This window comes from Balearica regulorum, chromosome 3 (assembly GCF_011004875.1).
Source record: "Balearica regulorum gibbericeps isolate bBalReg1 chromosome 3, bBalReg1.pri, whole genome shotgun sequence".
NCBI classification, from domain to species: domain Eukaryota; kingdom Metazoa; phylum Chordata; class Aves; order Gruiformes; family Gruidae; genus Balearica; species Balearica regulorum.
This window is the reverse complement of record NC_046186.1, coordinates 121,174,882-121,195,872: the sequence shown is the minus strand read 5'-3', so window position 1 is coordinate 121,195,872 and position 20,991 is coordinate 121,174,882. Positions and strand designations below refer to the sequence as shown.

Here is a 20,991-nt window from a genome sequence, read left to right as displayed (position 1 = left end):
GGACATTGCTGTCCTTAGTCTGACTTTGGAAGTTGTGCTTTGGCTGCTAGTAGATTGTAGGAGACTAGTCCTTTCTTCCATTAGACATGCTATTAGTGACTAGAGCTTTTTTCCTTAGATTAGCAATGTTAAGAACAGAATTAAATTTAAATTAGCTTCCCTGAAATGTAACTAAGAGTTGTTTTTCCCCCATTAAGAGTTACAATTCATTCTCAGAGATACTGTGGCTCAAGATTTGCATCACAACACAATTGCTCCAAGCCTGCGAAATATAGTTTAGAACAACTGTTTTCAACTACGTAAATGGTGTTCTGTTGCTTTGTGACTAATGTTTTGTCAGTTGTGAAATTTCACCCTTCACAACTGCAAGTTCTGTAAAATAGCCAGAATGGGAATGAGAAGCCTGTGATGATTCAGCATAGCATACTATAAGAATACTTCTGAAAAGAGAAGAGAGGAAAATGTTAGTGGATTATAGCAAGACATAAAATTAAGTGAGCTCTTTTACTTCCAGATAAGGTATACCATCAAAACTTTTTGGTCTTAATTGGTGAGGAGTATCAAAAGACACAGCAGCACTTGGGAAATCTAAGAAAAAATTGGAAATATGTCAAATTTCCAGTGCAACAAACTCAACATAATTTCTCAACTTTTTATCACCTGAAAGAATTATAAAACCCTTTCTATAAATGTTTAATGGAAATGAAGTACACCTGTGGGTGTACAGACTCTTAATTTTCAAGGTACTTAAGCCAAGCCCTTGTACTATGGTGGTCTTTAGAAATCCAGGGCACGTATATGCTGGACTGCTCATCTTTAGGAACTAAATGGGCACAGAGTCTTCTAGAGTGACCTGAAAAATTCATTTGAGTTTAACGAAAGAAGATTGGGGTAGATCTGAGAACAGAATTCACTTTCAGACTCATAATCTCACATCCTTTCTAAAAATGAACCATCCTACCTCTAGCTTTAATATATTAATTTTTCTAAAACTGTACCAAACTTGTAACCTACACCTAAATTCATTAGCTTCCATGGAATATGAATGGTGGTAATGGGAAATACAGCTAAGGGTATTTTCCTTTTTCCTAGAAGCAGGATATTGCTCTGTCATAGCAAGACACATAATAGTTTTGTGAGAATTACAGATGGGAATCCAGAAAAAGTGTATGCTGAGTATCTTCTTATGCTTCCAAAAGATACCATGAGAGGGTTTCTGTGAGTTTAAGGCATGGCAAGAAAAGCATAAACCAGCCAGTCTCCTCTTTGCATGAAGCACAGACGTCCTGTTCATTTGGCAGCTACAGAGTCCAGAGCACATAATTTTAGGTCTCCAAAAAGGTTGGGGATTTTTTTTCAAGGCAATTTCTGCTTTGCAACCCATTTAATGTTTTTGTCTTTTAGTTCAACTCACAGCTAAACTTGGATGTAAATAAAAGCAGGTGAGACACTCTGCTTTCCAGTTGGTTCTAATCTGCATCTACAGCTGGCACAATAGTTAAGAGCTAGAAGAAGAAGAAAAAAAAGGCAAAGGTGCAGACATTAATTGGTATAACAAATGCACAGATTTGAAGTCAGTGGACATTTGACAGTCTACACTAGCTGTGATTTAACAAATTTGGCAGGCAACAAAGTCTTTCACAGTTAACTTCAGCATTCTTAAACGTGTTCTATGTTTTGTGGGTTGGTTTTAACAATCTGCAAAAATGCGTTATGCTATAAGCTTAAAAGGGAAGCAAGAACAGGTTATATTACATAAAAAAAATGAATTGACACTTTCTAGGGAATGCACCTACTGACTTTTTGACTTGTGATTCTAACTGTGCAAGTATTGCATTAGTGTTCCTCTGGTAATAGGGTTTTTTACATAGAGGTTAGGTAGGGCACCACAAAGGCCAGTGGCTCCCTGAGGGCTGTGATGCTGGGAGTCATGGGGGGGTCCCATGGAATGGAGGGGCAGCAGGGAAGGACCTCACCAGCCAGGGTCCATCCCATCATCCCCAGCAAAAGAGTAGGGCAGGCAGAGGGGGCAGCCCTCAGACGGGCATCCTGGAGCATCACTGGGGCAGGGACTGATGGCCCCAGTGAAAAGCATGTGCACAGACCTCTGCGAATTGCCACAGTAATGGATTAATCCTACTATGACATGAAAAGAGTCATGGTGGAGGTCTCAGGTGCCAGTGGGGAAGGAATTCTATTCAGCAGCAGCTTCTGTCCAAAACACAGGGGTTTGTTCTTCCTCATATAGGGCATCGTATGGAGCCATGTGGACCGTTTCCTGTGGCACAGAGATCCATAGGTGCCGGCTATGTATCAGGTCAATCTATCCAGAGTAAAATATAGTCCCAGTGAGTGCAGCAGTGACCAGGTCATCTCATATACACAAAGACATGATCTGTGTTGTAATTTCAAACATTGTGCGTTAATCTTTATTCTCCCAGTATTTTAAATACATTTGTGATGCTGATATGAAGGGGCAAAATGTTTAAATTGTTTTGACAGGAAGTGGACTTTTTTTACAAGATTCCCCCTCCCATTCCATTTTCTTTTTGTGCAGCAGCTGCTGTTGCCAGGCTGTCTTTGTTGCTATGGTGGTGTTTTGTGTGCCAGAATTTTATATTCACTCTTGAAGAGTCACCTGATTGAGTGGCTGTGCCACATAAGTTATTAGTCTCACTCATGAAGATAAAGGATATATCTGACTGCTGATGTTATTTATGTATGACATCTAGTAAATGGATCAAAATAAATATAAACATATTCCAATGGGCACTGGCTGTGAGTTTATGGAAATATTAATTTAACAGGTAAATTCTTTTAGTAAATGAGTGACTAAAATTATGATATCTCTTGGGACTACTGCTTTTCAGTAGGTTTCATTTCTTAACGTGACAGTCACACAAAAGGCAGTTTTACTACACCTTACAGTACTGGCCTCTTGTTGGTAAGATTTGAGTTCTACTGTCTGCATTGTTTGAAAGGTTCTTTTCTCAGAATGACTGAGCTATTATCAGAAAGATAGGGTCAAATTTCCTGTATTTCTTTTCTGGAGAGTTGTTCCATAGAACTTAATGATCCTGCTCTCACTGATAATTAAGGTATAATTTGGACCAATTTAGAATGCAATTAGGATGATATAGTTCTGTTGAAGCTGAGTTTATCTTTAATCCCACATCCTGCAAACATTGCCACTTGTGTGCCACTGCCACTTATGTGCCTCTTAGTATGTTAGGTGCACTGTTGCATTGAAGCATTTTAAAGGCCGAGGCCACTGCTTCTTTTCAAAATGTAGACTTACACCAATAAACTCAGGATAGCAAGTGACATTGAGGTATTTCATATAAATTTCTTAGAAATCAAATTTAAGAGTAAATTTTATTCTTAATGCATTTCTCATATCTCGTGATACAGTTTTTCAGTACAGTGTTTACTGTATCTTCATTTGACCTGACTTTGATCAATGCCACCTGTTATTTAAATCAGTTATTGCTCCTTTCTCCTATTTGCCTACACACGTTTCCAAATGTGAATCTAAAACATACTGCGTATTCAGTTTATTCCCCTGGAAATGAAATATTGGTACTTAAGCATGTTATATAAAAAATAGTGCTTTAGAGGTATATTGCATTCAAATAACTTGTATTGTTTACACAAGGCACTCGGTTTACTGTCCAGGATGAGATTTTTGAACCTATGAAAATGAAAACATCCAGAAGTCAGTTCCTGCAGCAATATAAGACCAGTGCGTATCACATCTGATATGTACAACTTTGAATAACTACCTGAATAAGCTCACTACCAAGTTTATTTCTAGCAGTACATCTTTCCTTTAATTTCTTGGAACTAAAAGGGGCTGAGGCAAGCAGAAATAGATGATATGCATATACTTTAGATATTTAGCAAGGCTTACAGCACATTTGGATAAAGTGTCTGGTTCTTGTTTTGCCGGACTTGGTCCAATCTTCTAATAAGATACCTGCAGTCTTTCTGGGTGTAGTGATCCCGCTGTGTAGCTGGTTTCCAGGTCACTGATCCCATGCTTTGTGGAAAAGAAAGCTTGAATTTAGATGTGCATTGAATTTAGGTGTTTGCAGTATGTACTACGTACCAAGAAATGTATTCTTAGCTGGAGCAGATGCTAATTAAGCAATAGCAATAACACATAAGCTAGCTATATCTGGGTTAAAACTAAAATTCCCACTGATTTCACTGAGCCTAGGATTTCAGCAAAGGCTGAATCATAAGCACTTTCCAGAATTGTTGTTTAAAAGGCACAGTCACTGTGCCATTTCCTTTTGTGCTGCTGCTTCCTTTTGATGCAAAATCCATTAGATATCTGCCATATAAAAGGCATGTTTCTCTCCAGCCAAATACCATCAGACTAAAATACTTAAGTCTGAAAAGCCACAAAATTGCTCCAAACAATATTTCATACCTGAAATACCAGATACCAGCATCGGAACCTATATTATCCTGTCTATAGGATCACCTCTTCCATGTTCAGACTAACAGATTGCCAGGAGTCCCATGGTATCATTGGGAATCATGAGGTATCACCATGAATGGTGATTGTTTCCTAACAGAGACTGTACAGAAGGCTGTGCCAAGTGAAAATGTATTATGGACTTATTGAGAAAACCATCAGAGAGGTGCCACCATCCATGGTCACTTTATATCTTCCAAACAGCTGATTTTGGTGGACTGTGATGAATACAAGTGCTTAAGGGATCATGGATAAGTGCTGTAGCATCAGTGCTCTTTGCTTCTGTTTTCTGGGAGATTTTAATATTATTTATTTTTGGTCTTTTATATACTATATACTGGGATGAAAAGGCAGTTGGGAAAATGGCACTGAAAATCTCTCTTCCTTACCCCATCATAAAGCAATGTTGCACTTACATCGGTTGCGATCAAACCCGGGATTTGTTATTGTTGCTTTAAGTTGTGGCAAAGGAAGGGAAATTAAAGCACAGCGCAGAGTGAGCAGGCTTTCATCCTGACTGATGTGACACCCACATTTGCATGAAAGGTTGATAAGAATAACAACCAGATCAAATGAATTAATTGGCCTTGGAACATGTATACTGCCTGCACGGGGTATCGTAAAGGAGCAGATTCAGGTCCCACTAAAGGCGATGATGCTTCTTATTGAAGGGGAAGAAGTTGGAAGAGGCCCAGAGGAAGAGCTTTGACAACTCTGTAGCTAACAGAGCAAATCAGGAGTCCAATATGCCAGTTTTGTAGCTTTTTAATTAAAAAAGAACATCTTCCCCACTCAGATGGTATATATTTTTACCCAGTAAAAATTTTTTGAAATATCATTCCTCTGGATCTGAAACAATTTTTCTTCAAAGACATTCTTTCTACATCATTTGCTTTGTCTATAGTAGAAGTTTGACCTGTTGCCCCTAAATCATAAGGGTCAATTGGAAACCTCTACAGAGAAATTATGAATCTCATGTGCTATGTCATCTGATGCTTTATCTCTGTTACAACTGCTCAGGGGCTCTAACAGAGAGAAGGTCAGTTGTGGAGCACGTATAACTTTGCTCTTAAACCCCCTGGATTTAGGATTTTGCTGGATATTTTGCCATCTTTATGCCTTTTGAGTTTAGCAACCTAAAACTTCGTTCTGAGGAAGCTCCTTCATCTTATGAGAGCAAAAAGCTTTGGTAAAGCAATTTCTATGTATTTAAAGTACCAAGCTTTGATGGGAATTGTATGTGCCACTCTTAGAGTCCATCCTCTTTTGCCACCCCATTTATCACTTTGCAGATTAAGCATTGCCCTTCTACTCTGCCTTTGCCATAACTATTTCCTAAAATCGCAGTTGGCGTCACTTGTGCTCACTCCTTCTGAAGCCTAACGGCGAGTGGTACCACTCCTTGGCCGCATCTGTCAGAAGTACAAGTGACACAGACACGCATCTTTGCTTCCTTCTCAAGTGTAATCGTACGTTAGCGGAGACCCACGGGTGCTGCTCCCTCAGTGCATTTTCAAGTGTCTCCCTGTTGTCTTTCTCGCTTCGGGGGTGGCCCAGAGGGCTGACCGAGACCGCGCTTCGAGGAAGGCAACTGCTGGGCACTGGTGGCCCGGGACTAGGCCTCAGCCCGGGGAAAGAGAGAGCCCGTGGGTGAGGCCCACAGCCGAACTCCCCCCGCTGAGCGCCTCAGCTCGGCCATGGGGCTCCCCCCTCCGAGAGGGGCTGCCCGGCCCCGCAGCAGATGCCGCACCTCCTGCCGCCAGCAGGTGGCGCCGCAGTGCCGCCGGCGCGGCGCGCTGACCTCGGCGCGGGGGAACCTCGGGGGCCGAGCCTGGCGGGGAGGGAGGAGGGGCAGGCGGGAGGGGAGCGGAGCGGGCAGCGCCGCTCGCTCCGTGCCCCTGCGTGCGTGTGTGTGTGTGAGAGGGAGCGGGCGGGCGTATGCGTGCGTGGCGAGCCGGCTGTATATAGAGGATGTGCCGCTGCATGGCTCGCCCCGGCTGCTGCTGCCGTGCCAGGTCCCTCCTCGGGCGCTAGTGAAGCCTCTCGCTCTCACCGCCTGGGCAGCCGCTTCCCTGCCCGCTCTAGGCGCGCCGAGCGCGGCTGCTGGCCTCTCTCCTGGGGCCGTTTCCGGCGCTCCAGCGTCCCTCCTGAGGCGGCCGCCTCCCGCGGCTTCTCCGCTCCGGGGGAGAGCGCGTCAATGCGGTGCAAATGGCCGGGGCACAGCCAGGGGTGCACGCTCTCCAGCTCAAGCCCGTCTGCGTCTCCGACACCCTGAAGAAAGGCATCAAATTCGTCAAATGGGACGATGTGAGTAGCTCCCCTCCTCCCCGTGCCCCACACGGGGCAGAGTGGTAGGGGCACGGCGGGGTTATGCAACGCACAGGGTGCATCGATAGGGCCGGAGGGCTCCGGCACACATGTTGCGGCCGCCCGGGGCCGTGGCCGGCTCGGCCTTGCCCTGTGCGGCAGCGGGGAGCCGCGGCGAGCCGGCCCGCGGGGCGCTGTGCGCGCCTCGCCCGGTGCGGAGGGCAGGTGCGAGGCGGTGGGGCCGTCCCGCGGCGGGAGTTGAGGCGGTGGCGGAGTTGGCGGCCGGTCGGGGACGGTCGCGGTTGCTGGCGATAAGTGTCCCCGCCCGGGCTGGGCGGTCGCCGTGTGGGGTCCGGGCCGAGCCGGAGGGCGTTGTTAAATCGCCGGGCAAACTTTCTCCAAAGGTTCTCCCGGCTCACTACGCTTGGCCGGTGTGAACTGTATTGAGCTGGCTCCTTTCGCGATCGTCTTCCTCTCCTGCCTCCCTTGTTTTACTGCACACATTACCATCTCTGTCGCTGTAACATAGTTGTTTCAACCTGTTCCCTGTCTTGTTCCATCTCCTGTTTCCTCCTTCCAGCCTCTATCCTTCCTTCTAGCTCCTGCCCTTCTCGTTGTCTCTTTTTTTCTGGTGGGGTTGTCCAGCCCTGGATGCGTTTTCCCTGGTCTCGCTGTTTGGGTACTGCCACTCATCTTCCTCCACAGAAGGCACTGTTCTTTCTTGGCTCGTTAGGGCACAAGACTTGCCTCAAAATCGTGTCCACTTTCCCCTTACCACTTGCTGCTTCCCAAACCTTTACACTTGTATTGCCTCACATAGGAGAGGAGTGTGGTTTTCGCTTCACCTTTGGTAGCACAGCTGTTTAGCAGCTGGGATTTCTTTCTTCAGTTGTAGGCTATGCCTGGGACCGTTTCGGAGAAAGGTAGCATTTCTCTGTTTAGTTTTCCTCTTCTCAGAGCACAAAAGTAAGACTGCTATACTGCAGAGAAGGGGAAAGAAAAAAAAAAAAAGGCTGAGTCCTCTGCTAGCCTTGCTCCTACAATACAACATTGAGTGTTTGTGTCTCAGTTGTGCATGGAGGAGCGGGTGCCCCAAAAAGTCTGTCTGTGAACAGCCTCTGGAGACGGAGGGACAGAGGAGTACAGTGAGACTGGAGCTGTGGTAGAGGAGTGGTTGGTAAAGAAGGCAGGCGTGCTGGACAGTTTGAACGTCGGGAGAATTGTTGAGGATAACTTGTTTTGAGAGCCTTAACACAGCTCTCATATTTTTGCTGTGAATTCAGCTGTGCTAAAGACATCACAGCAACAACTGGAGGGACAACAGAAAGAGAGAGAGAAGGAGTAGTTCAACTGTTCTTGTCTTGTTACGTATCACTGTTTTGCCATTGCTTTCAGCCTGTCCAGCAGCCAAATGTTTGAGTTTGACCTCAATAAACCTGTGATAAACATTCTCAAGGAGGGAAAGAACACCAAAAAACTGGACAACTTGTAGTGTGAAATTTTATTTAAAATAATAAGCTAATACATTTTTAATAAGCTCAGCAACCTGACCTTGTCCGCAGTAGTAAACATTGGCTTGACACAGGTTATTCATGTTCAGGAACTAAGCTTGAATGACTTGCCTGAGAAAATGTTTTCCTTTGGTTGATATTTTCCTTAGCATAGGAAAAGGCAGCATAACCTCAGCCTTGTCATTGCAGTTATTGTTTTATTTTTGGTAAGCTGCCAAGAAATTTCCACAGGTATATGCAGAGGTCAAGTTAATGGTGATTTCAGTCTCCAGACTGAAAGTCCAAGCAATTAGGCAACAGTTTAAATTATTAGTTTAAGTGCTATTTCCCAAGTAGTATATTGTATACATAGAATTTGAAGGAGAAGAGGTGTTCTCCATGCACAGTGGATGTTCTGTGGCTGACCTATCTGCTACAGACTAATTGGAAAAAAGATTTTCAATTGTAAACCTAAAGGCTGCAGTAATAAAATACGGCTAAGTTCTGGCAAAAGATGTGCATTTCAGGTTAAAGGTGTTACTTACTCAGTGCTACGTAGGTATTACCTGGAATGTGTGACTGAGAAAAAGTCCTGTTGTGTTTAGTGAGTGCTTTGATCAGCAACCTTGTGAAAGTTGATGCGTATTTAGCCACGCTGTGTGATGAAGAATACTTGCATTAACTCATTGTTGACCGTGCATTGTGTGTATATGTGTGCATTTCCCATCCCCCAAACCCCTGTCTCGGTCATAGTGTTTCTTCTCAGCAGTGGAAGCCTCACGAAATCAAAGATTTCAAGGGAAATGAATCTCCTTTGGCACTCTGTTTGTAAGAGGGTCTTCAGGCGAAGGCATGTTTGGTGACTTTGAAAAATGTTTGCCATTGAGTAGCCAATAACTACTTCAGAGTCTTTGTTTTCTATCACATTAATCTGCTTGAAGGGTTTTTAAAAAATGATGATTATTAATCTGGACCTCTGTGGTCTCTCATGTAAACAGGCATGCACAAACTCTCCAGTGAAACAATAGGCTGTAATGAGAAATAGTAAACTACCAAATGTAACAGTAAAATAGAATTGACCATAATGAGTACTTTGGATTTGCTGTGCTAACAGGGCTGTTGAGAAGAGCGAGGCTCACATACTGATGTTTATTGCGCACCATTTTCTATTTACTGTTTCTGAGTGAGGATGGGAGTTCAGTTCTTCGCATCGCCTGTGCACTAGGGCAGCATTTGTTCCTGTTCAGGGCATACCCTTGTAGTACACTTCCCTGCTGTTTTATTTTGCAGTTTAAAGGTGGCTCTATTGACTTTGCTTTGCATTTCATAAAGCAAAAGAGTGTTTTCGGTTAATTCCTATGACTTGTACCAAGTTTCAGCCCAGAGCAAAATTATTCCAGCTGAGTTATAAACCACTGAAAAGTAGCTTTTTTTTTTTTTTTTTTTTAAATGGGAATGCTGGAAGGATTTAAACCAGAGCATGAGAGGCGTGTAAGGAATTTCTTGGTGTATATAGACTAACAGTTGTTAAAGAATGTATTTGCCAGCTTTTAGAAGGATGCTGCAGCGTGGTGTGCAGAACAGTCTGACAAAAGCTGTAGTGATACAGACTTTAAAACCAATCCATCCATGGACTTCCCATCCTGAGCTTCTAGTAGCTCTGTGCCTAATTAGTAACACTGAGGCTGCTAACAAGCAGGTGTGGTACTGACATTGTTATATGGACCTCCTCTCTGAGGAACAGCAGAGAAATCTGCCATGTGTTTCACATGAAGTTCATCCAGTGCCCACTCCCCCCCCCCAGAGTGGTGGTGATCCAGTTTGGAAAAGAAATTCCTTGCCTGAGCTTTGCAAAGAGGAGAAGAAGAGGTTATGTCAACGACTCGAGATCATATAGAGGCAGATGGAAAGCAAGCAGCTCAGGAGGCTTGAAATTCCATTTCCTCTGCAGACCATTTTCGGTCTCTAAATTGTGGAAGCATTAGGATCAGTTAAAAAGTTTCAGCTTTGCAAGACAAGTCACACTTTTGTGCATTGGGGTTGGATGTAATATCGCTTACATCATCCAATGCCTAATACAGTCTATTCACAAATTCCATTTTGGATCAGTATATAAAGCACTAAAGTCAAACAGATGATTGTTGTCCTGTAACTTTGCTTTTCCACACACTGTTTCTGTTTTATTCTGTAACAGTATTACAGGTCGGAAAACAAATTTTAGAATTAACTCTTGTTCGTGGTGTGTAGATTGGATTCACAGGGCACTGAACAGAAATAGCTGATGTTTGAATAGGTGAAAGATAAAAGTGGTTACTTCGGGTTTTTTTTTGTTTGGTTTTGTTTTGGGTCTTTTTTGGTGGATGTATGCATGCGTGTGCCTGGTTTAAGATGCTAGTTGGCTGAGCACTTGCTACTTTAAGTCAGGTTTCTTCATGCTGCTTTCAGTTGGGCCTTTATAACCACTTCTCCCTTACTACTGGGAAGAGACTCTGAGTCTCCTAAGTACTGATCTGGTCTTTGAACAGATACATTCTCTTATTCCCAGAGAGAAGCAATAGCTGTGAGAGGGAGGGAAGGCTTAAAGAAGAACTGACTTGATCCACTCTGCTGTAGTGGAACTCAGATTATAATAGCTCTTCCTGATGAGAGTTTTAAAACAGTTTAATAAATAAATAAAAAGGATGCAATTAAGTCCATGGGTGAGGCTTTTTTGTAGGGGGTTAAACTTAATGTAGCAATATGTGTTGCTAACTGAGAAGGTTAATGAAACCCGGGTATAAAGGGTGACTTCTCTCAGGACTGATCTGATGCCTGAAGGGGCTGAAACCTGCCTTGGCTGTCTTTTTTCCTTTATCTTTTTCTCTCCCATAGGGAATAAGATAGACATAACTGAGTTAACAAATAGCTCAACAGCTAAAGCACAGCTGAACTGATGTTTTCTAAGAGCAGTAATCTGCACACTGAAGCAAGTTAATATGATAGTGAATATTCAAAAATAGATTTGTTTTCAGTTCTTGCTTAAAAGCTTTCTTATCTTCCCTAGTGATAATATGTACTCTGCATAAAGAATTTGACTGGTCTCCCTGTGACTTACACTATTTACTTTTACTTGCAAGTTAACTATATGAGTAAGGTAACGTGGCTCTACCTAAATTGAGGGACATGATTCCAGTTTTATAGCTGTATGTTTTTTTTCTAAATATTTAGTTACTGAAACAAACCTCCTGGTAGGTAGCATTGTTTAGTGGCTACAGCACTTTACCAGGTATTCCAGTGAGGAGCAAAAATGAACCTAGGTCTTTTAAGTTTTATTTTAATGCCTTTTTCTTGGAGCACTTCTTCATCTCTATGAAACATTTTTGAGCTCAGATGGTGAATGCTATGTAAAGTTTCGGGGCTTCTTTATTTGTTTATAATCTTTTAAAGAAGATTATCAAGGGTATGAGAGACATCCCCTTTAACCTTACAAGTAAATATAACATCAGAATATCATTATTATGGATAAGCTGAGATTAAACAAAGAAAAAAACCTGGAGATTTTCAGAAGTGATTTTTAAGATGTTGATGCTCACATAAGTTGGAGTTTTTCCTGCCTTTTTTTTTTTTAACTCTGCACAAGTCTGTCACTACAGTACGTTACCGAGGCCTTGAAATATGAACAACCATTGTTCTGTGCATATAAAACTAAACCAATAAACTGAAAAATTTATTTTTTCTGAATGTTTTCAGTTTGGAGAGAAGAAGTCCAACATTCTAGAGTGTTTTTTTGTCTGTCTTTGTTGCTAATCTTTATGTAGTAAACAAATATCAGCTCTGTGCTATATAAAAATATTTTATCTAAATGAGTAGAAGTTGTGGTTTTGGTCTTTTGCAACACAGGAACATAATCAGACTGAGTTTAAAATTTCTCAATAGTTAACATTTAGTAAAGGGGAAAGCCTGAAGTTGGTTAACTCCATTGGAAAGCTCTTGCTGACTTTATCTTGGGGGTGGGGAAGTTTTGGATCCCCTGCAGAATGGTTAGATGCCTGCCTTGGAAGATCTAGTGAAGGTTTACATGTTTAAGTTGAAGATAAGATCTGTGTTATTGTAGCATCTGAGCCCTTTGGAGTGTTGGTAAATACCAGGGAAACTGAAAACAACTCTTAAGTAAAGGGGAATTGTTTGAGAACTGAATTTGTGTACTGTATGCTTTCTTCACTTTAGTGTTTGAATGCTCGAGACCCTTTTTTAACAAAGGCTATGGTGAACTAGAAAGTTAATCGTTATGGAGTCTTTTATCTATTATAAAGTAAATGCTTCATAAGCACTTCTTAATTTATTTTCGCAAGACCCATTAGATGACAAAATGTGTTCCCAGTTGTACTGTTGTAGGTCCAAAAAAAGAGACCAACATAAAAAACTACTAATTTTTAATCTGTGATTAGATACCTTGGACCTAATTTTCAGACTGCATAGCACCATACAATCAGATGTTCAGAATGACTCCCCAGTGACTTCAGATTAATTTGGGCTCAGCATCTCTGAAAAGTAGAAAATGAAATATGGAAATACAGTTCCAGTATTCCCTCAAAATCAAAATACAGCATTTATACCCATGAACAGACCGGTTTAAATCACTTGCTTAGTGTCACATAAGAACTCTCTGGCAGAGATAAAATCTTCCTGGTTGGCATTTGGCTACCTTTTCTATAAATTACTCCCTTTATTTCTTCTTTCTTGACTGCATACCTTGCAACATCTGCAACAAATAAGGACTCATGCAGTCAAATCGAGACTACATGTGGTAAGGCTATAATTAGCCCAGGAGTATGGGCATCCTGAGAAATGAGACAGGGTAGTCTACTTCTGAGGAACAAATCCTACTCAAGGTAGCTCTTTGAAACCTGCAGGAAGTTAGTCTTTAATTAGCAGAATAATAACTTCTGTTGTGTGGTGCTATCACCAAAGTTTCTCAAGACTTTAGCCACTCTAATAGTGAAGAATATTTTCCTGCATGTTGTTATTGAGCAAGTGGAATTTCAGTTTATGGGTCCTGTAAGCTCAATTCCAGTCTTGATTTCTTGTCCTGCTTCCAACCTCCAGCACCCGTTTCACCCACTCCAACACTTCCTTTTTGCAATCTGTTCCTTTACATAGCAGATTTGGCTCTTCTGCCCTCAGTAAAAGAGGGCATCTTTACTCTTCTGAATTATTTCAGTGGTTCATTGCAAAACCAGGAGATGGGTACTCTCTCCTTCTTGCTCATAGTTCAGCTGTCAGTCTAAAGAAATTTATAGTGCTAATTGTTTGGGTAATCCTGCTTAGTTCCAGTCTGAGTACACCCAGTGTGTTATGGAATTTAACAGCTAATATGTCTGCTGACCATGTGTAAACTGTGGTTTTGCTGTCCTTTCTCCTTTGCTCCTCCCTTCTGCACTCCTCCAAGGCTGTAATCCCCCTGGCTTGGGGGGGTGGCAAGAAAACTCTGTCCACACCTTTCCCACAGCCTTACACCCTTGCTCAACCAGAGTTCAAGCCCTTTTGCCAAAGTGAAAGGTAAGTTGCAGAATATTTTGCCTCTGCCAGAAACAATCTGTATTTCTTAGCTTTGTGTTTGGAAACAGTTTGGCAGAACATTTCCAGAAGAAGGTTCAAGCAAATGAAATAATGATGTGTGTAAAGGTTTTCAGGTTATATTTGGGGATGTTTGATGTCTCTAAAAATCCGAGGCAAAACGAGGAAACGGCGGTCTGGCTTAATAAGGCAGTGCTGTGAGCTCCATCTGTTGTAAGAGCTGAAGATAAAGACTGGTCTGCTTTTCTTTTTAAAATCTGTTGATGTGAATTTTGACTGCAACTGTTTCTAAGGAACATCATCATTATCTATACATGATTTATTAAAACACATACTCATCTGATTCATGGTCTTGCTAGTTGACAAGGTACATGTAGATTTTCATTCCTTTGTAGGTACTTTTAAGATCCATTAGGAACTTTTCAGCTAAGGCAGGGTTGACCTGATACTTGCATTGCAAACACGCTAATCCCAGCCTGTGACGTTCTCTGATCATTTTAACGCAGAACTGTGCGTGGCACAAAACACAGTGGCAATAGTGTTACAACCTTGCCTTAGTACACACTGAATAAAGCACGGAGAGTTCTAGGAGCGAGGGCCAGAGCCCAGGATGTAGGTGGCAGAGCGGCACATCCTTATGTAGCCGTTCTTTCTCACCTTGTGTCTCTTCAAGTCTTACCAGTCATGACTGAGGGTTGGGTGGAAGGCTCTGTGCCTTGTGGCTGGATGGACAGCCTGGTCGTGGGGATGCTCTGAGGATTAGAAGGCATGAATGTACAGTCTGAAAGAAACTAAACCAAGGTTTCCATCCACTTTGCTGTTTGGCTTTGTATGGTAGTCTTTATTGGTCAGTAACATTAAAATGGAGGTGGCACTTTCTGCTTGCTGATGTTAGATGTGGTCTAGGGGACCCACACTTAAAATCAGACCTTGAAATGGTTGCCTGGCAGGCACTTAAATATGAGTTTGTCCATTGATCTTTTATGCCTGTGTTCTGCTGTGCCTGGTTGGTAAGGATCCCAAAGTTCTCTGTGACACGTTGTGGGCATAAATTTGAAACCTTTTTTGTTTAAAAGTAGAAAATAAAAAAATATTCCTAATGCAAGGTCTGAGGCTGTACAGCCAATTAGGAGGCAACTTAAAGGAATAAATATAGACCCACCACATTACTCATTTGAGGCTGTGAAATTGGAGGAAAGTAGAGAATTGGTCCTAAGTTAACAAATAAAAAGGCTTTTAAAGAATTAAAAAAAAAACCACACTTAAGTTTAGACTGGTGTGATATGCAGCATACTGGGACTGCCAGGCTAGAACCACTCCAAGTCTTTCTATTCAAGAAATTTACAATAGCAATCTGTCTGAAACCAAGCCTCTGCTTGGCACAAGCACCCACAGGTGGCATTTAAAAAGCCTGATAACCAACAGCCATTTGCATAATTGTCTGGGACACTGCCTTCTTCTTCTTCTTCTCCCCTTTCTGCTCACATTTGATTTTTGCCTTGGTCACCTCATTCTGCTTCTTTGCTTATGTACTTGCAAGTGTCCCAAGAATCTGGGGCTCCTACCCAAAGGGCTGCTTACTTAGTTGACATCTAGAGGATCGCAACAGCTGTGTCCCTACTGGACACCTAAATATGTATTAATTTCCAAACCCGTCAGCTTTAGAGATGCACAACACTGACCTCTTCTCCCCCCCCTCTGTTTTATTCTCACATTGTGGATCTGAGTGGGTTAGGGAAGAAATGCTCCCTATTTGTTTGTCCTTCAAGTTTTGTTTGGTTTTTTTCTCCTTTTATCTAGTGTGTCCTGTCTGTTACTTTCTTCTTCAGAATTGTGTACGGTTGGTAAATCTGTTCAAGGGAGTTATGAGACAGGTCAGCTCTTTGGGTGAGGAAATTGAATTAATGGGCTTCAGGATACCCTCATGAATGACTGCAGGTGTGTCTTCTGGGTAATAAACCACAGTTTTTCCCATGTAGTACAATAGTTTTTGTAAATAAATGTACCAGACAATTGTAATTTGAAACAAATTTCTATTTCAGAGCCATGAATCACTCTACTTCTTGAATGTATAGTGTATAAAGGGTTTTCATGTATCTTTTGGATTGTTGCCTGCCTTTGCAAGCCCTGATTGCAGAGCAGTATAAAAGCAACAGACCTGTTCCACGTGACACACAACTCTGCGTTAATGTGCAGTGGGGAGAGGGACTTGCAGAGCTGACTAGAGAGGTTTACTTCTATTCCTCTACACCCAGAACTAAGGGCTGTGGCTTTTAGTGGCACAAACTTATAAGATTTATAGCTAGCTTGTAGAATATATAAAACATTTCCACACAGTCAACAGCAGCAATAAAAGTCACGTGCACAAAGTTCCTAAGATACATGTCACACAGTTACATGTACAAAGTTATTCTTAGATCCTGTGTTTGTATACAGCAAGACAGCATGGGGTTCTTGTGTTCATCAGCATGTTAATTGTGCTATGCTTAATGTCAGAGTAGTATAGTTAGTTTAGAAAAGAGGCATAATGTACAACTGCCTTTTCTTGATTAAAAAACCAAAACCAACCCCACAAATAAAACTTCCTGGAGTGAGGATCTTAAATTAAGACTCATCACTATCCCTGTCATGATGAGGTTTCCTTTATGTCACCTTTATGAGAACGAAAGCTCTTTCCCCTCATCCTCCACTTTTTTTGAGTCTGATTATAGTCAACATTTTACAACCCACATCTACAAAAGTATTACTTTGACAGCTGTATGTCATCAGCACAGACAAATCCAAACAGCTTTTGGGTTGAAGCAACTGATTTAAAATGATTAACCAGCAAATTGATTAATCCTAGACATAATCGTTTCATGCCTGTCTGTTCCCCATCACTTCTCTTTCCACCCCCCCCCCCCCCGAGGTTGTGTATGTCTCATCCCAACACAGAAGGACACTTAGTCTTTTTCTTTCTTCATTTTACATATTTACACACAGGCTGCATGGAACATAATGAAATAAGCTGAAAAAGGAGAGTTTTATCTCCAGAGCAAGTTTCTTTTGGTTGTTTTTTTCCCTCTTTTTGAATGGCAGAGGTTTAAGAACACTTTTGTAGGAGCTTGTGGATATAGAAAGCCAGTCAACATCTCTTCAGGGCCTGGCATAATTTGAAAATAAATTTGCCTGTTGCATTCAAACAGTACCCAACTCTCAGGTGTACAAGATGCTAGAAGCTATGGAGAAACAGGGGAAAAAATAGATGGTACAAATTCTGTATGTCCTTTCTCTTAGGAGAAGTGCATACAATGCTGTTTTCTTGTAAGGAGGAAAAGAAGGGTCAGTGGCATGTTGTGAATGAGCTCTGATCCCAGCTGGGACATTCCCATAGCACTGCCTGACATTGGTACAGCCACACTTGTTCCCAGCCTCCAAAAGCTGACGTGGCACCCATTTGAGTGTCAGTGTACCTGTGGCACAGGTAATCCAGAGCCCAGATCTTCCAGTTATAAAGAGGACTTTTATGCTCAATTAAGGGATTGATCTTGTATTTCTTGTTAGTGTAGAACTTGCTCTTTTATTTGTATTTCTCTTGTGCTGAGATAAAAACAAGTTTCACGCTTGAATCCATTTTTTTCTTCTGCTTGTTCCCCCACAGACTTCTGACTGGTGCTGGGCCTGCCACTTAGCTTTTTTGGGTCTTGTTTTATCCAGCTGTAAACCAGGAATAATTCAACTTCCCTGTTTCATGAATGCCCATTGCTGGGAGTTTGGTACTCTGCCATCAAGGACTGTACTGGTGGGATAGTATAGACAAGTGCATCTTCTTTCCTTGGAAATGGCACTTGCATAAGTTATTGTTATTTATTTATGGTAATGTCGCTTCCATCAACTTTATTTTCACCTAGATAAAACACAGTTAAATGTTTGATTTAAATTTGAACCTATTAGAGCGCATTTTTTTTCCTTAAAGCAATATAGACTGACCTCACATAATGCTGCTTTGGAAACAGGTGAATGATAAAGCTGTAATACTTTAACAGAAATATACATCTTTTTTGAGGTGGAATTGTGTGTTTAGCCTGGTTTCCTGTGGAGATAAGGCTTAGGTAATTTTTCTGTCTGCCTGTCTTCCTCCTTTCTGTGCCTCCCTCTGCAACTTTTTAAATTGAGTTTGGCAAACAGGTGGAGGTCTCAAGACAACAATGTTTTTACAGTTGTCATGAAAAATAGTAGAGAAAAGAGAAGAGGAATCCTATTAGGTCTTATAAGGACCAGGCTGCACTGATGTCATTTATTGTTAGGCACCAGGGAGTCCTGATGGGTGAGAGATGTAATGAATGGCCACCTGCGGGAAAGGCTTCAGTGAGAGCTCGTATCTCCCCAGTCAGGTACCTGCTGTCAGTCAGAAGACGTGAATATGTAGGAAGCCAGGCTGCCTTACTTATAGTACTTCCAAATGTACTTGGTTTTAAACGACCTGAGCTATAGATGTTACCAGAATGGACAGGTTTAAAACCGATTTGGAGGTGGGGTGGAATGTATCTTCATAGTTGGATTGTAGAAAAAAACTAATGGAAAGTAATTGACAAAAGTCTTACTGTAGTGGATATTATTCCAGGTTTTCTAGGCAAATTCAGTCTTTGTATGTTAAAGTAAAGCTTATAGGCATTTAGCTGTTGTTTATATCTGAAGGTTAATTTGGATCAAGGTGAGCAGTAGACTTCTGGTAACTGTAGTACTTTACTATGTAGGCTGTAGCTTAACAGTGTGTTATGTCTGTTTAACTTCATCTACTTCCAGCTTTTCTGGAGTAACTCCATGTGTTGACAAGTCTGGAGTTATTTAGTGCTGTCTTCTCAGTAATGGAAATATGTTATGTCAGAAAAATGGAGATTAGGCAGGTGATACTAAATTCTTCTAGTGACATCTCGCTAGTGATACCTTCAGGGTAATTTCTAGATGTTGCAATTCATTAATATGGGTGGCAAAGCAGTTAGTGCATAATTATGTGTTCTGTGCACTGACATAGATTTTTTTTGTTTGTTTGTTTGTCCTTTTTTTCTTCCAGGACTCCACTGTTGTGACTCCAATTATTCTCAGAACAGATCCACAGGGATTTTTCTTTTACTGGACAGATCAAAATAAGGTAAGAGGAAAGATTCCTGCTCCAGAATGGTTCTTTCTGTTTACTGTGGGTTGATGGGCAGGAGTCAGGAGGCTTTGCATGCCAGTCCTGGCACAGCAGACAAGCATTACATCAGCATATGTTCCTCTGCTCTTCTGGGGACCAAATACAACAGGCCTGTGGCTCATCCCTGGTGAACTTGGAGACATGAATGGAAGACTTAGTAATTTTCAGCCATGTTAATGATCTGATGGCCAGCAGGGTCTCTAATTGTCCTGGTTTACAGGCAAGGATCCATTTGGGATGCTGTTGTGGTTCATAGTTGGCTTGTGGTTTCTCTGTCCTGCCTTCCATACTCTGAGGATTTTGGCTGTGATGTACAGCAGACCCAGAATTCCCAGAGGCCAGAACCCCCTTTGAATTCTTCCTCCTGAACTCCCACGTGCTCCCTGGCCATGCCTGGTGGGCCACGTCACTAAGTTCTTGCTAATCCTCACTGGACACTTATTTTCTTTTAAAAACATTCCAGTATGCTTAGATCACTATTATGGCTGTGGAGCTGTTGGGGAAAGCTCGTGGCCTGATTCATCGCTGTGTTGCTCCAGTTTCACATCCGTATCACCCCTTGAAATCAGCACTGCTGTGTTTCCAGCTGTTGGAGACTGTGAAGCTGCACTGGGGTGAAAGACTATCAGTACCCTGAGCAATTGGGTGCAGTTTGTTTCACATAGCATATCAGATATATAATAACAAATCACGGTTGCAGTTGTTATAGCAAAATACTGTATCAAAACTAGGAACTGCATGGGTTCCTCCTCTTTTTTTTTTTTAACAGATGAATTTTCAAGTACTCATGAAGTAAGTGCTTGCGCAAGTTCCCTGTTGAAAATGGTGTTAGAACTTGGTAGCGCTTGAGCTTTGGCCTTGTGTTGGAGTATGTGCCAAAACGACTAAATACGTACTTGTAGTATTCTGGCTACAGAAATGCGGTTTACCAGTTGCGTAGCTGTTTTGTCAGGAGTTCCTCTTGATTTTATGTTTAGATACCAGTGCAAAAATTGCTTGAGGAGATAGCAACCATTAAACTGTACAGGCAATTTGCTATTACATTAGATCATATTTATCTTCCTATGTTTGCTTTTTAGAGGAGATGGAGCACAGTTTTGAGTCAGTGTATTTGGAAATCATATCATGGAGCTATAATAAAAATCTTGCCGTTCTTTGCTTGTGTGTGTACAAGGTGGTGGTGGTTAAATAGCGGGTTCAGCTGTTGACAGTCTGGGGTTGTTAAATTACTGCCCAAAGAAGCAAAGTGAATGCCTTCAGAAGCTGAAGACTATGACTGATTTACACCAACCCGGTAGCTATGCCAGAACACAGTGCAGTCTTCTGTTTTGTTCCTTCCCTTGCATAAACTAATTGTATAAGCTGAAAAATAACGGTGAACTTTAATAATAAATGGAAACCTGGAATTGATTGGAGAGTTTATTTCACTTTTAATATGTTTGGCACCAAGTCCGCCTTCAGTTTCCTACTGTTGTCTGTAAAAACAATGTCTTGAAGCAATTCTGTGAAGAATAGCTATTTATAGAATTGTTGTTCTCATATTCATGAAAAAATGTATTTATAATGCTCAGAGCATTTTTTAAAAGGTTGGGTATTTGTACAAGAGACGTAAGTGTCAGTTTGATTTTTAAACTTGCAAATCAAGCCTCTGTAAAGGGCAACAAGAGGGTTTTTTTCTGGTTAATAATTCATGACAAGGAGGTGAAGCTTGTTTCTAACCCCATCCTAGCAGTATCTATTTAAGGAAAGTAAATATATTTCTATTGAGGTGCTGATGGTGCAAGGAGCAGGAAGGAAATGCCACTTTCTGCTTTTGCAGAGAATGGTTTCATTCGTGTTTGTTGTGAAATTACAATTATATTAAAAAAGGAGGTTATATAGGAAATTCTCTTCATTTCCTTCTCTGCATAAAGAGATCCTGTGATGACCATGGAACGACGTGAAGAAATAATATCAGGACAACATACCCTCTATGTAAT

The 20,991-nt window shown here is 41.6% G+C and overlaps 1 protein-coding gene across 5 annotated transcripts in view; it reads left to right on the top strand.

Annotated features, from left to right (window-relative positions):
- The first annotated feature begins 6,310 nt into the window (after positions 1-6,310).
- The window catches only part of PLCB1 (phospholipase C beta 1), a 398,789-nt gene continuing 384,108 nt past the window's right edge, over positions 6,311-20,991 (top strand). For 3 of the 5 annotated variants that reach the window (XM_075749805.1, XM_075749803.1, XM_075749806.1), the window contains exons 1-2: positions 6,311-6,790; positions 18,890-18,967. In XM_075749805.1, the coding sequence (XP_075605920.1) occupies positions 6,692-6,790; positions 18,890-18,967 (177 nt within the window). In that variant the 5' untranslated portion in view covers positions 6,311-6,691. The remainder of the gene's footprint in view (positions 6,791-18,889; positions 18,968-20,991) is intronic. The other 2 variants (XM_075749808.1, XM_075749804.1) reach the window with 1 other exon arrangement.